This window comes from Pholcus phalangioides, unplaced genomic scaffold, assembly GCF_987345545.1.
Source record: "Pholcus phalangioides strain wild (caught in Gottingen) unplaced genomic scaffold, Ppha-v1.0 ptg000010l_1, whole genome shotgun sequence".
In the NCBI taxonomy this organism is placed as follows: Eukaryota; Metazoa; Arthropoda; class Arachnida; order Araneae; family Pholcidae; genus Pholcus; species Pholcus phalangioides.
Window position 1 is genome coordinate 12,986,731 of NW_028301603.1, and position 15,016 is coordinate 13,001,746.

Consider the following 15,016-nt stretch of genomic DNA (forward strand, 5'->3'; position numbering starts at 1 on the left):
AAAAATACTTTTACTTACAGCTGACATAACTTAGTTACCTACACTTCAGAAGAAATGCTCAAAATTAATATAAATAGGTTTTCATATATATACAAATTATGTCCAATTTCAGCTAAGCACATCTATCTTCAAGTATGTATGGACAAATTTTTCTTGTGATGAATATTTTTGCAGGCTTCCTTGTACAGGGCAATTCATATAAGAACCAGCCCCACAAAATGAGGCACATTACAAAAGACACCATACATATAATCATCTTTGGCCATTGATTGATGGAAAAAAATCTAATACATGCAGATTATGTTGTTTTCAAATTTAATGATTGCATATCAAAGAATTCAGTTACTGACTAGCAACGAAGCAGAATTCGGAAGAAACTGGAAATTCAGTTTCTGGCCAAAATAGTTTTGCCACAGTGAACAGCAAGCACATCTGCAACATTAAATTACACAAAATGAATAATAGCTCAATTTGGCAGTTTCCTATTTCTCATTTGGAAGATGGATAACAATACTTTGGTGAACACATAGGTGCAAGGCCTGACAAATACCATATACCAAAAAAATTGATACTAGTATCTATAACTTTCTGAGCATGGATACTAAATTGAAGTCTGAGAACACAAATTTTTTTTGATTCATATTAGTGCATCAATCAGCATTATTTTGGACTTGGTTTTAGAAAATATAGTTTGACTCCTAAATAATTGTTCTATATATAGGTGCCTTGATTTTTTTTTTCAGATTTATCAAGTCTTGCATAAGGCTGGTCTTTCATTGGGAGCTATTGTGAGCAAAAACAAGTTCCGCATATGCCAACAGTCTTGAGCATAAACATTACTTCTTCCATTTATGGTAGCTTCCAGTGGATGACCAGCATCAGTGCATGCATGAACAACAGAAACATGAAAAACCAGTAGATTCCACAAATACAACATGATTCTGACACAATCCCCCCTTTCAAGGAATTAAAGTGAGCATTGATTGCATTAATGGTAATAATGTGTAAAGTCTTGGTCTTCTACCACTTCAAGAACCGAAAACATTTCTTGAACACATTAACAGCTGGCGTTGGAGAAACATTGAGTATGAAATCTAATAAATAGCAGCATCTCAAGCCACTTTTTACTTAGTTTATGTTATTAGGTGGAAAGAGATTTTCAGAAGTATTTTACTTATTTTTAAATGTTTGGTTTAAAATAAAAGAGAAAAGCCCTTACCGTGATCCATGTCACTCCCCCAAGAAGCTTGGCTGTGCATTTGAGCAGGACTGTGACTATAAAATCCACTCATATCACTGTGCACTTTGTCAACATCTTCCTCGTTTGATGAAATCCGCCTGAGCCTCTTATTGTGTGGCTCGCTTGAAGGACTAGGTGGGTGAGGTGGGCCGTGATTGTTATGAGGATGCAGGGCCATCGGTGGCCCGGTACCCGTTGACAGTCCTCTGTGATCAGGCGGTGAGGAATAACTGTTACAGTAATATGTTGGAGATTCTATTTTTATCATGTTGAGAGGTGGCTGACTACCAGGTGTGACTTGTAATATTGATGCTGCAAGAGAAAAAGAATATAGTCATTAACATGATAGCATGTTAAAAAAGAAAGCATTTCTTCATAAATAGTGACAGATTTATAGAATTAACAGCAAATCATGCATAAGATATAACATGCAATACAGCGGAACATCTTTTTTATGGTCATGCTCTCAAGCCTTCATTGTGCATAGAATTCTTTGCTTGAGAAAAAAATCATCCTTGAAATCTCTACTGAATTTTTTGAACCCTCAAAATCATATTTCTTGGCCAATTTCCTTTTTTTCCGGTCTCTAAGGGTAAGTGTATAAAAGAGGTTCCACTGTGGTATTGTCACTCATTTCAGTAAGTGACACTGAATGCTTTGAATTATTTCTGATTGGCAGCATACTGTAAAATATGCACAGTCTGTGTTCACTTTAGAATTCAGACATTTTCTTGAATTGCAAGAAAAATACCGAACAAATTGCTCTAAATATTCGGCCATGTTTACTTATGTTGGTACTTACAATTTCCAGTGAGAATTTAGTAACGAGTGCATTTAGGGGACTGACAAAAAAAATGACCCACATGATAAATAACAGCTAATGATTTGTAACTTTCACAAAGTATTGTACCAATTTCGTGAAATATTTCTGGGTGTTTAAGTGAGAATAGCATGTATAGTCATGAAAGTATAAATATTTTCTATAAAAATTCTAGTTTTCATCGCATGTTTTTTGCTTATAACATGAAAAGTTTTCAACCAATTTTTATGAAATTTGTAGAAAAAATGATGCCACACACCAGACATACTGTGTAGAAATTTAAAATGTGACAAATCATTATTCAATGAGATAAGAGTATTTTTAATAAATGATTATTAATTGCACATGCACAAGAAATATAATTTTCATTTTTCATAATTGAATTGCCAGATATATGGCACAATTTATATGAAAATTCCAGCTGAATGTTGTGAAAATTCAGAAAGATTATCTGTGATACAGTGAGCAGTAATTTCGAAACTTGCTGAAAGTAACTGAATCGTAATGGGTTTTTTCCACAAATTTATATTTCGATTATTTTCTGTAAATTTTATTATTGACTTCAGTTTGCTCATTTTGACATCATACATGCTGGTTATGCTAAATCACTTCTCTCACATAGTATTAGACACACGGCTTTGCTCATTCGAATAATGCTGTGGGTTTATTCTAGAAATAATCATCAAATAACAGCAAATAATTGTATATCAATTTGTGGAAAACCCCTTATCATTCGGTAAGTTTCAAAATCACTGGTCACTTGTGAATTTTCACAACATTCAGCTGGAAATTTCATATAGGTTACACTATATATCTGGCAATCCAATAACAAAACAATAAAATTTATATTTCTTGTGCGTGTGGTGCACAATTTATAATCATTTATTAAAAATATTTGCATCATTAACAAATCATTATATCTCATTGAATAATGATTTGTCACATTTTAAATTTCTATACAATATGTCTCATGTGTAGCATCATTTTTTTCTGTGAAATTTTGTTTGAAAACTATGCATGTAGTAAGCAAAAAATATGTGATGAAAAAATTGGAATTTTCATAGAAAACATTTGTATTTTCATGAATGTACACGGTAGTCTCCTAAAAATTCATAAAAATATTGCACAAAGTTAGTAAAATATTTTGTTAAATTTGCAAGTCATTTGAAGCTTTTTCTGATACAGGATTGATCAAAAACATTTTTGTTCTTATTTAATATGGTCCCATAAATGCAATTGTGACAAAATTTTCACTGGAAATGGTGAGTATCACCATAGGTTATATAAACGATTAAAATTTCAGAACAATTTGTTCAGTATTTTTCTAGAAATTTGAGAAAATGCCTAAACTCTTAAGTAGACACAGACTTTCGGTTATATATAGTGCATGTAAAACCATAAATAAAATTAAAAATCAGCAATACCTAAAAAAATGGTAATCATAACACATGCAAAGTTATCGCAATACATCGACAAGTTATGCAAACTAACCAAAAGTTAGAATACGCACATCAAGACTAATTATGAAACTTCATTCAAATCTCAATTAGTCAAATGTTCAATGGCTAATGGAAAACAAATTATTAGTAGTTCAAATCATCAAATCGCTCTATTCCCTGATGGTATTGAAGATTCTGGAGCCATGGAAAAATTTAGACTTAAAATTGACTTATTGGAATTTGACTTATGGAGAATCGACTGTATAAGAGAAACAGGGGGGGGGGGGTGAAAAACGAATCTAACCACATAAATCTAGAATTTATTACTATGAGGAAAATGAAAAACTGAAAAATAGCTATAAGGCTAAACAAGTTGCTTAATTCACGAGTAGCTTCTAAATTTGAATGGAGAAAGGGGGAAAAACATTTTGATCAATGACTTTCTTTCAAACTGCGTTCAACTCTGGTCTATATCGCCATGGGCAATTTACCACCGAATGAGTTGTGCCAGAAGTGCGAGTGTGTGTATCTAATGGTCTGAATGAATATATAGTGTTGTCTGATTTTTCAGTGCTGTCATGTAAAGTGTAATGATTGAATACATGTGCCGTTGTAGGCCTGCTGCTCTATGTGGCAAAACTTTAATGGGGAGATCAGCTCAATGGGGCAATGGTGGAGTCTGAACCCGGGTCCTCGTGATGCGAGTCTGCCACTATGACCATTCGACCACCACAGCGGATCAATCTATGACTGGGAAAACAGACTAAATAAAAACATAACGCAACAGGGTATCTGAAGTTGATACTTCTGAGCTATTTACAGCCTTAACCATTCATCAGAAAGCTACAAAGCTTTGGGAGCATCTTAATGTAGAAACGGAAAAGAAATTAACAGCAAAAAAACCTAGTTCCAAAATCCACCACTAGAAGCCTTTTCTTAGGCAAATCGTAGTTAAAACACAAATTTTCTGCAATCATGGACCAAACTACTCAATCTTCAAAGCAAAATATCTAAAAAAAAATCTATATTTTTCATTCTCACGTCTTCACAAAAGTGAGTATGATATCGAGTTTACAGGAATGTGCTTTGTTGGCAGACTCTTTTACGAACACAGCAATTCTACATCGAAAGCTGTACAAAGGTGTTAGGCCTTTAAGGGGCTTTGAAAATCTCCACCATTCTTTCATTAAGATATTCCTAAAAGCTTCATAATTGTTTTTAATGGGAAGTTAAGGCTGCAGATAGATCAGATCACAAAACTTTAATCCTCGAGACCTTTCATGTGAAGGACAAAAAGATTATGAATAACCACATAAAGCATCTATATTGATTTCACAAAATTATCGTCAAGATGTATCGCTCAATAGAAACGCATTAAAAAAAAAAAGTAAAAAAAATAATCCAATCCAAAACTGGTATAGTTAATATCAAGCTCACCTTTTGATAACCTATACAGTTCTGCTGATGTAAAAACGCCTGCAGCAAGCAATAGATGAGAGTCTGCAAAACAAAAAGACCACCCTGAAATTTCAGTTTGCTCTTTTTGTGGTCAGAAAAATAATTTCGCTCTTTTTTCTTTCTTTTTTTTTTTTTAATTGCTCACCGACACCAGTTGTGGACTGGAGAAAATATGCACATACGTATATATATATGAAAATTGATTCCTTATTTCAGTCATTTGATGGTTTGTTAGAAGAAATAATGATACCTTACTGCTAATGTATTTCAATTAATAACTTTTCCCCATTCGATGCGATAGCTTAAAAAAAAAGTTTACTTCGTAATGTGTTTTATTACTCTGCTACAAAAGATTTTTAGCGGCTCAGGCATCTGATAATACTTGCAGATAGTACCTTGATAAGTAACGACGGTAGTATTAGATACACCCATCAGAAAAAGACAACCCTTCAATTTACCCCGAGACCATCCAAATCCTAATATAGATACAATATTAATTATCAACTGATGTTATAAGAAATTCACAATTAATCTCCTACCGAATCTCTTTGAAAAAAAATATACATATCTGACTATAAACTCAAAATGTTCATGACCTCAGCGTGAAACCTCATTAAATTTTGATTTTGTTATATTGTAATGGACAGAACTCCAATTTAAATATACAAAAAACATAAGACGGTTTACGTTTGTGGGAAAATTTGAGCCATTTTGCAGTGGTTCAATCACAAGGACATACAGTTTAGAACAATTCTTGAGTGGCTAATGGTTGTGGGCCATTCGAAAGATCCCAACACTAAAACTATCAAACCAGAGTTAGGGTGCTAAACATTGTTAGGTTGCCACGCAGATATTGAGTTTATTAACAGTCTATAAACACACTAGTGAAATTGTTTAACGGATTAATGCAAGAAAATTAATCATGAAAGTGACTATTCTGCATGGGTTAGGATAAACTATATTAGAGATCACACAGAAATCTACAAGTGGGCCCTTTCTTTCTCCCCCATCATAAACGAAACATGAGTCATTGCTACCAAAACTTGTGATGTGACTTTAGTGTTAGTAAAGCTCCAAAAAGGTTAGAAATAACTTCACAAGAACAGAATACATACCTCTCTCATCTTCTCTATCACTATCACACATGCCATCTCTGATTCCACTCAAAGTGTCTGCGAAAACAACAAGTAATAACCATTTAATAAATAAATTTGCTTATTTCTATGAAAATTTAAATCAGAAAAATATGCCAAAATCATGTGGAAATGGTACCTAATACAATTGCATAATTGGAAAAAATATGATATAAACACACATCCACAGTTAACAAAATTGTACACATTCAAATAATCAATAGCGTTACGAAGGTGTAGGTCGACATAACAAGGGTTCTTTGGAGGGTATAAATAAATGGCTGACTGTGCATGGGTGGGAAAAGAAATTCAACAAACTGGTTGCACCCATTACTGCTATTACTAAACCCCACATGCACCTAGTCCATATTCATCTGCGGAACTTCTAACAAATTTGTTCACGTTGCAGTGTCAATGTACGTGAGTTCATTTCTGTGTAATGCTTATTATGTGTAACGCTAGCAATTTTTCTACCTATGAGTGAAGTGCAATGATTGAATAATTGTATTGTTGTAGGTTTTTTCAACTACCGTTACTACTGGCCTGTGGGCCAAATGCGGATCTGTGACCTTAAACCTAATTTTGTAAAAATGAACATGTGGCATACAACCAGATCAGTTAAGTGGCCAGCAGAGCAGTTCCATATCACTTAAGTGACCTGTGGCACATTTTCATTTCAGTTTAGTGGCCTGCAATACTTTCCCAGATAATGTCAGTGACATACGCTACATTCCCACTTCACTTAAGTGACCTGCTACACATTTTCACTTCACTTTAGTTGCCCACGGCACATTTTCACTTCACTTTAGTTGCCCACGGCACATTTTCACTTCACTTTAGTTGCCCACGGCACAGTTCCAGATCACTTAAGTGACCCATGGCACATATAAAGATCACTTATGCAGCCCATGAGACGTTTTCTAACCAATAATGTGGCTCGTGCTCTCTCCAAAAGGTTGAACACCCTTGACTTGACCTTCAGACCAACCATGATAGTTTAGGCTAATGGGATATAAACTGGTTTGTCTCAGGAGACGTGGGCCATGGGCCACGATGGAAAATCCAACAACAACAAACCACCTGCAAGCCAACCAGCAGCAGGACTCCTCCCACAATTCCTCCTCCCCCGCACTTCCCCCATTCACTGTACAAAAAAATGACGTATCAAATAACGGGGGAATATGGGCAGGTGCATAGATGCACACAAAGAAAAGTCGAAATTTTCAACTCCCTCTTTTTATTTTTGGGCTTTTTCACTATACACATGGGATATGTGATGATTTTATTTGGCTTTTGTCTCACCCAGTAACTAAGAAATCACAGGACCAAAGCTTACAGTATAACTTTGTTTCTGAATGACTGCAAAAATCATGATAGAAAAGCTTTGACTAGCGGAAAAATTTTAACTAGTTCATACAGCCATGCACAAGTGAAAGTGAATAATAGAGAATTTATTGTTCAGCTGGTGGGAAAAAATTGCTTTTATAATATGAAAGTCTAAGCTAATACATCTTAGAGAATTAACTGCTGCAAGACCAAAAGTCAATTTTTTTGACTAGAGTTTTGTTCATTTGAATTAACATTAGAAAGAAATGATATAAAAAGACGTTTTAATGCAGAAATAGCAGAAATTTTCTACAACTTTACAATCCAACAGAGCAAAAATGGAAATCCGCTTATAACGAGAAGTCAGTTATAATGGCAATTTTACTAATGATTGTGAACTATCCTTACAACAAAATTTTTACTGTATCTCAAAATCAAGCTTGGAATATTTATTGAGCAATAAGAGTTCTCGAGGAAACATAGGAAAAAATACAACTATATTGTCAGATAATTTAACATAGCTATAACAATTTTCCATAGCGAAATAATCATGTTTTTAGAGCAGTTCTTAAATTTCAGTTTCGAAGCACTAAAATGTATTAAACTAACGTTTAGAACTCTAACATGAGAAGGTGACAAGAGAAGAAAAAACTCTTACTTATGATATATACCTTTTTCTACAAGGTTTTTTATTTAAAAAAAACTTTGAGCATGTTGATGTTTCTATTTTTATAAGCAAAGAACGAAAAGCATCTGCTGCTGGTGGGGGAAGTTATTAATAGCTACCTCCCAACGTATTCAAGTCTTGCTCTAGATTTTACTTAGTATATACACACACGCATGCATATTCGTTGACGATTCCTCGGGATGAAAACTTCACTAAAACTGTAAATTTTTCAAAACAATATCTTGAACAAAGAAAAACTGATTCAAAAAACTAAATAAATGCATGCCATATTGCCTACAATTGGTTTCAAATTCAATATTGATCTCGCAAAAATCATTAGACGAAATTATCACGATTCATCTCTTGAAACAATATTTTTTCGACATGAAAATATTTCTTCTCTAGCAATTTTGGTTGCATGGCCAGATTAGGTGGATGCAACTGCATAGAATCTGCTATATTGAAATCATGCACAAAGCATGATTTCAATACATTGATCACATGTTACATTTTGACTTGCTAAGAAGTTACAACTTCTCAAGCCATATCTTGAAATTTGATCTCTATAGATAAAATATAAGTGTCTTGCATCTCATTAATAGATACACATATGCAAACAAAAAACCAGGGACACCCCACATCCTTGAATGGGACCTTCATTTTTTTTCCTTTGTTTGCAAGAACCTGAAACTAAGAAATTTAGCTAATTCCAATATTGAGTTTTGAGAGTAGGCATATAGTAAAAGTTAATCATAATATCAAAAATTAAATATATACAAGATTGATTGCTTGGGGAATCTCTAGGCTACTTAATCATACGCGCACCTCATATACATGCCCTCTAGGATAGTTCACTATTTCCACGTGGAGACCATGGTCTTACAACCATCACAAGCCCTTGGGAAAAGAAATTCTCTGGGCTTCCACCCCTAGTCAAATTAAGTACCAGCCACTCCAGTTCAAAATCTTAATAGACATTTTGATTAACATGAAAATTCCTATTCACCTGCATTGCCCAGTATGACCTACATGTTAAGACGACCCTGCATGCTCAAAGCCTCCTGGGTATAAGGTTTTTAAAAGACCCAAAAGCTAAGACTTTTGTGGCTGCACATAAATTGATTTTCGATTAATGTATACAGGAAAAAAAATTTTTAATCCCTGGGAGGCGAGGCAAGATCCATGTTACATTCTTCATGGGGAGAGCAACATGTATATGCATATTTTCGAGAATAGCAAAACTGTTTTTGTACTGAGCTGATAAATGACAGTCGACTCTGCTTAGTAGCTGTCAGAAAATATATGTTTTAAAGAATTCAAATAAAAACAATTCGTTTACTTTTAGCAGTAACACAAGGATATGAACACAAATGTATAAACACACAACAAAATTTCCTGATTTGTGCATTTTTAGTTTAAGAACTACACATTCGATGCATACGCACCATGGCTAAGTATGAAATTAGCCAAGTAAAGGTCGAGTTCTCGGACGGAGACGTTGATGTGGTATGGATTGACACAAAGGTTGGGATGGAGGCACTCTGGTGACTTTTCTAAACGTTCTCCATCTGTGCTCTCCAGAGGAATAGCCTTGAACAGAATAACCATAACCAAATCCAGGCGCCATACCTACAATTCAAAAGAAATATTTGAAATTTTTTTTTTTTTTTCTCATTCAAATAGTAAATGGAAGACTCAAAAGAGTAGAGATTTTAAAAAATTTTGAAATTCATGCAAAGTTACACACTAAACTGCTCTTGAATATCTTGGTTCCAATGATTAATTAGCACAAACATTAGCATTTCTTACCTTGTCAGCTTGCCGCAAGCAGTCTATCCTTCTCATTTTACCTTTCTGATCAGGATTACTTAAGACACAAGTGGCTCGTTTCTTCCCTGTTATCCCCAGAACAAAATCTTCCCGGCATTCTTGTGTGATGTCCTTTCTCAATTTCCCGAGCAATCTCGATGCCCATTTTTGCTTTACCTCTGTTCTTTCATTCTGCAAAAGCAATATAACATAGTTAGAACTTCAGTATATCCAGTTTAATCAACTAAACACCACTTGAAGTTAAGATTAATATTTACACTACTTAATGAAAGGAATCCAATGGATGCAAACAAGACATTTTATATTGAAAAAAAACTGCCACAGCTCATGATTTATAAATTTTTCAGAATCAGCTATTTATTTACCCATATTGAGCGCATGTGGTGATACAATTTTCAACCATTACCAGAAGGAAAGAGTCAAGGTCTGAAGAGACTGACAGTAAAAAAGAATATTTTTCTCTCAAACCTGAGTTAGCTAACCTCCCATAAGCTAATCCTGTGATGTCCTCCATCGATAAAATGCCATCAAGAAAGTGGTTATGTGAATGGAAACAATTTTTTTTAGATGCTAACACGTTACCTTATCTAGTCAGCAGAAATTGATTTTCGCAATCCCCAAATATAAGTCAAAAATTTGCATCAAACCACCTTAAAAAAAAAAAGTAGCAGACCCAAAATATATTCATATGCAATATATTCCAATTTGGGAGATTGATTCAGACACTTCTCTAGCCTTCTAATGCAAAAAACAAGATAATGAACTGCCTCACTGGCTATCCACCAAGGTTGCGGATGGTTTAAAAGAAAAAGAATTGTTAATATCAGTTTGAATCACAATCACCCTTACAATTGTTGACAAGCCCCCCTTCCCTCACGTCTCAGCTTTGCGAGAATTGCAGTAGCTACATTGAAGACAAAATATAGACCTGAGTGATGGATGTTGAACAGAATGAAACCATTTTAAAGAATGGTTATTAATAATGCCTTTTATCAGGTCAAATAAGACATTTTTTTCTGCCTACAAGCTTTAATTGAGGGGAGATACCATAACTCAACAAAAAATTTAGTTCAGTAAGCTGAGTAACGTTTGCCCTATTAATTCATAATCACTAAGTATAACAACATACTATTGTAATATACAGGGTGACCCATAACTCTAGCATCGAAGAGAAGAATGGTACATCATCACAACAATTTTAGCAATAGAAAAGGATTGCAATTCACCTGCGTGGCGAAATACATGCATCACCCAACTTCAGAAGTATCGCCAAAATATATCATCCTATTCATATCACAGGGAAATTTCATAGAAAAGGGAAAAAATATTGTCCCTTTTAATTTTTGACCACATTATGCGTGTGAAATATAAATATTTTTTCTCTTTCACTTTCGGGTAACTTTAGGATCTTCCCCTTCTTTGGCGACAGCAGATTATATTCCATATTAATGCATGCTGAACATATAAGTCATTTGCAATCCTAGGTTCAATTTCGAAAAATTGTTTATTTCAGCATGTACTATGACTCTTCTCATTAAAGCGGTAGACTTTTTAGACACACTGCATGTTATAAAGTTCCAGACTCTGCCACAAAGCTGGGCTGGAAGAGATCTCGGCAACGGGATAAGTCCAGTGGCAAACTTCTGGTGTTCATTCATTCATGCATGTTATAAAATTTTATTGCTCTACAATTTCTTGTCTCTACAGACAGAAAAACATTTCTGGTTTTTCAGGAGAATTTACGAATTGCAAAAGCATGGGCCAATCATAATCCAAATTATTAGTATGAATAAATTATAACTGATGCTAATAAAATAAAAATAAAAAATAGTGAAGAACACCTCTTTTTTTCCATTAACCTCTTCTGCGCCAGGGACGTACGTGCACACATCTTAGTGTTTATGGGCATAAATACCCAAAGCTTGCCTAGTGCGGAAGGGGTTAAATAGTTTTGAAATTTCACGTACTTGTAACTCCTCCTTACACCGCCTTTCCTCTTCTAGACTCATGCGCTTCTCATTTTTCTTGAAATATTTTCGTTTTGCAGCCTGGAGGTTGAACCAGGTGTATGAGAAGGCCTTCACATGAGGCAGAAGAGCCTCAATAAATGGATGGAATTCATCCTGTTGGGAAGAAACAAATATCAAATAAGGAAGAACATAATTGTTCAAGAATTAATATTTACAACTTACGAATGAACCTTTCGGCAAAAACCAACCTGAATATAATGCACTTTAGAGGTTGAAGTAAAGAAGTACTAGTAATATTCTATGTAGAAATAAAATTAAAAATAGAGAAACATTTAAGATACGATTTTACAAACTCAAAACTTACCCTAAACATGGAAGTTATATAGAGGAACCACATCACGTGACTATCACACAATTGTTTTAGTTACAATAAAAGTTGTAATACCATGTAAAAGTTAATATAATGCTACAAGGTTTACATTCAGTCACCATTCATCTATATCAGTGATTCCCAACGTGGGCGTTAACGCCCCCTGGGGGGGGGAGGCAGTAGAAGCTACGGATATAGCATAGGATTCTATGGGTTAGATTGCGTTGGGGGAAAAAAATTTCTGAAGAAGGAGATGGGACAAAAAGGTTGGGAAACTATGATCTATATTATAGTTTCCAAAGCTTTTTGTTCCATCGCCCCTTTATTGAGAAATTTTTTTCTTTCATCACCCCAACACAAGCTAACCCATAGGATCCTATGTTATACTTGTGTAGCTTCTATTGCCCCTCCATTGTTCCTCAGGGGGTGATATTACTCACTTTGGGAAACACCAATCTATATACATTCTAATGTTAGTCCTGTGTAAATTAACCTTCAATGTACTAGCCAACTACTCCATAGTTTCTACTGATTTCTACCATAAAATATGAAACTATGGTGAATCGTTAAAAACTACGGAGAAGTCTTTTTCGAAAGTATTTTTTTTGATTGGTGATTTCTTCGAATTCTATTGTATATTGAGTACAAAATGATGCCACACAAAAACTGCATTTCCAAAGAATGAATATTGAGCTGAATCTAAAATGAACTGAAGCAACCTTGTTGTTGGTATTCATTGTAAAGGTTTACTTTGTTTGGGTGTCTGCCCATCTGCAGGTTGAATCTCCCCAGGTGGGCCATAAAACTGAAAATGTTTTAATTGTTGAATTTAAAAAAAAACCAAATGAGAAGAAGTTTAATAATTTATGAAGTTTCTTCATAACATTTTTCGTGGATACGTTTCTAGAAAGAAAGTGGAGGAGGAATGTTGATGACGAAAAATCAGTGACAGTGTCCTATTCCAAAAAAATTGAAGCACTTTCATTGATTTTGTAAGGAATATTCACAGCAAACAGACCAAAACTTAAACAAAAGGCTACATAAAGAGCTGGGTAAATGCTAGATATGGTCGAATTGTAGAAAATAAGAATAAAAGCTTTAAAATAGTTGTGAGGAGAAAAAATGGGTGGTAATAAACAGCACCCCCCGCCCCCCCCCCATCAGCGAACATCGCCGCTACAAAGAGGAGTGGTTCCAGGGGGTTGGTATGTATGCTTACGTAACACTCTCTCCCCATCCAGGAAAGACGCCCCTCTTTTTTGCACATTAAACTGAGTTTTTCCCTGTAAATTAATGAACAAAAATTTTTAATAAATAAAGGACAATCTCCGAACCCTGGACATCATTCAGTTTGCTTCTATCTCGTGGAGGTTGTATGCAGGGCCATCCATCTCAATACCATGGGGCCTCAGTCAAAAGTGATGTTCTTGGGATCTATACTTTGCTGGAAATAACACAGCTCATTTAGACACTTACTATCGAAAATCACGGCACTAGATCTCGCAAATCTCATTATGTATATCCATGCATTAAGATAGCCCTGGTTTTATGGACAGTTCTCCTGGATTCTGAAATTAGTGTCACCCCCCCCCCCCGGTTATATTTCACTTAAAGTTTCATTTCTTTCCATTTTTTTTTTCATGGCTTTCCTTCCACTGAATTTTCCATCTGTGGCATGCCGTAGAATTTCTCTCAGGATTACAAGGGGGAGGAGCATATGGGCCCCAGATTGAAAAACACTGGGTGTTAGTCTAAGAGTCTAAATTTGGGGGGCCTACAACGTCTCCCCGAATTTTTATTTCACATGCACTTTTAACTGGTTTTATTCTTCTTTGTGTGCAGTGTTGTCGCAATGCATGGGCACGACCTGGGGGAATTCGTAAAAACGATATCTGGCTAAAATTTCCAAAGTAACTAAGTTTCGAAATAGGTAGGACCTCAGAAAAAATGACTTTGCCCAAGTTCATAGGATGCTCTTAAGACAGATCTGTTTGTGTGGAGAGAGAGAGAGAGAGAATGGCAATATCCCATATCCACCAAAGGCAGGAGTTTTAACCAGGGGACCATGTAGAAGCATACACAGGATCATTCTATGAAGGAGACTAAAAACGTTTTGAGGGCACAAGGGATTTCTTCCAGAGAAATTTTGACTTGGCAACCTCAGAAACATTTAGAATTAACAGAAATTTATTGAAATAGCATATAAAAAGTGTTTTCTTTGGTCAATATGTTGTAATAAACTACACAATGTTTTTCTATCGTCTTGGGAAGGGAGCGTGCACTTCCTGTGAGTGCCCCCCAGGGCCTGTTTCCTTTAAGTTTAGGGGGGCCCTGGACAGATATGAATTTTTGGGGGCCACTTATATATAGTTTTCTTTGAGGTGGAGGCGGGGGAGGGGGCCTGTGCCTTTAATAAAAAAAGCAGCCAATTTCGGGGACCTGAAAATTTTTGGACCCTGGGCACATGCCCCATTTGCCCATACAAAAACAGCCCCCCACTTTCTGCGTACGCCGCTGGGTCCATGGAGATATTTTGGGAGTCCGTAAGATTGGATAAGAAATTTTTTTTTTTACATCGTTATGTACTGAATTTTCCGAGATCCGTGATCTTCATTTTATTGGCATTAGAGGGGTGTTCAGTGAACCCCGACTTATGCCGTATTTTTCGATTTTTCGTGGAAGCATTTTCACAGTGTACAGATTAGGGGGAATAGCGACGGGGTCTGGTAAATACACCCTACTTGTCCAAGCAGAAATAAGCCT

The 15,016-nt window shown here is 35.3% G+C and overlaps 1 protein-coding gene across 10 annotated transcripts in view; it reads right to left on the reverse strand.

Annotated features, from left to right (window-relative positions):
- Positions 1-15,016, reverse strand: part of LOC149080948 (nuclear factor 1 X-type-like) — an 85,868-nt gene that overhangs the window by 11,347 nt on the left and 59,505 nt on the right. For 5 of the 10 annotated variants that reach the window (XM_089237647.1, XM_089237645.1, XM_089237644.1 and 2 more), the window contains exons 4-9: positions 11,881-12,036; positions 9,893-10,084; positions 9,529-9,712; positions 6,073-6,129; positions 4,937-4,999; positions 1,220-1,552 (exon numbers count right to left, since the gene is read on the reverse strand). In XM_089237647.1, coding sequence (XP_089093773.1) covers positions 1,220-1,552; positions 4,937-4,999; positions 6,073-6,129; positions 9,529-9,712; positions 9,893-10,084; positions 11,881-12,036 — 985 coding nt within the window. The remainder of the gene's footprint in view (positions 1-1,219; positions 1,553-4,936; positions 5,000-6,072; positions 6,130-9,528; positions 9,713-9,892; positions 10,085-11,880; positions 12,037-15,016) is intronic. The other 5 variants (XM_089237651.1, XM_089237648.1, XM_089237650.1 and 2 more) reach the window with 1 other exon arrangement.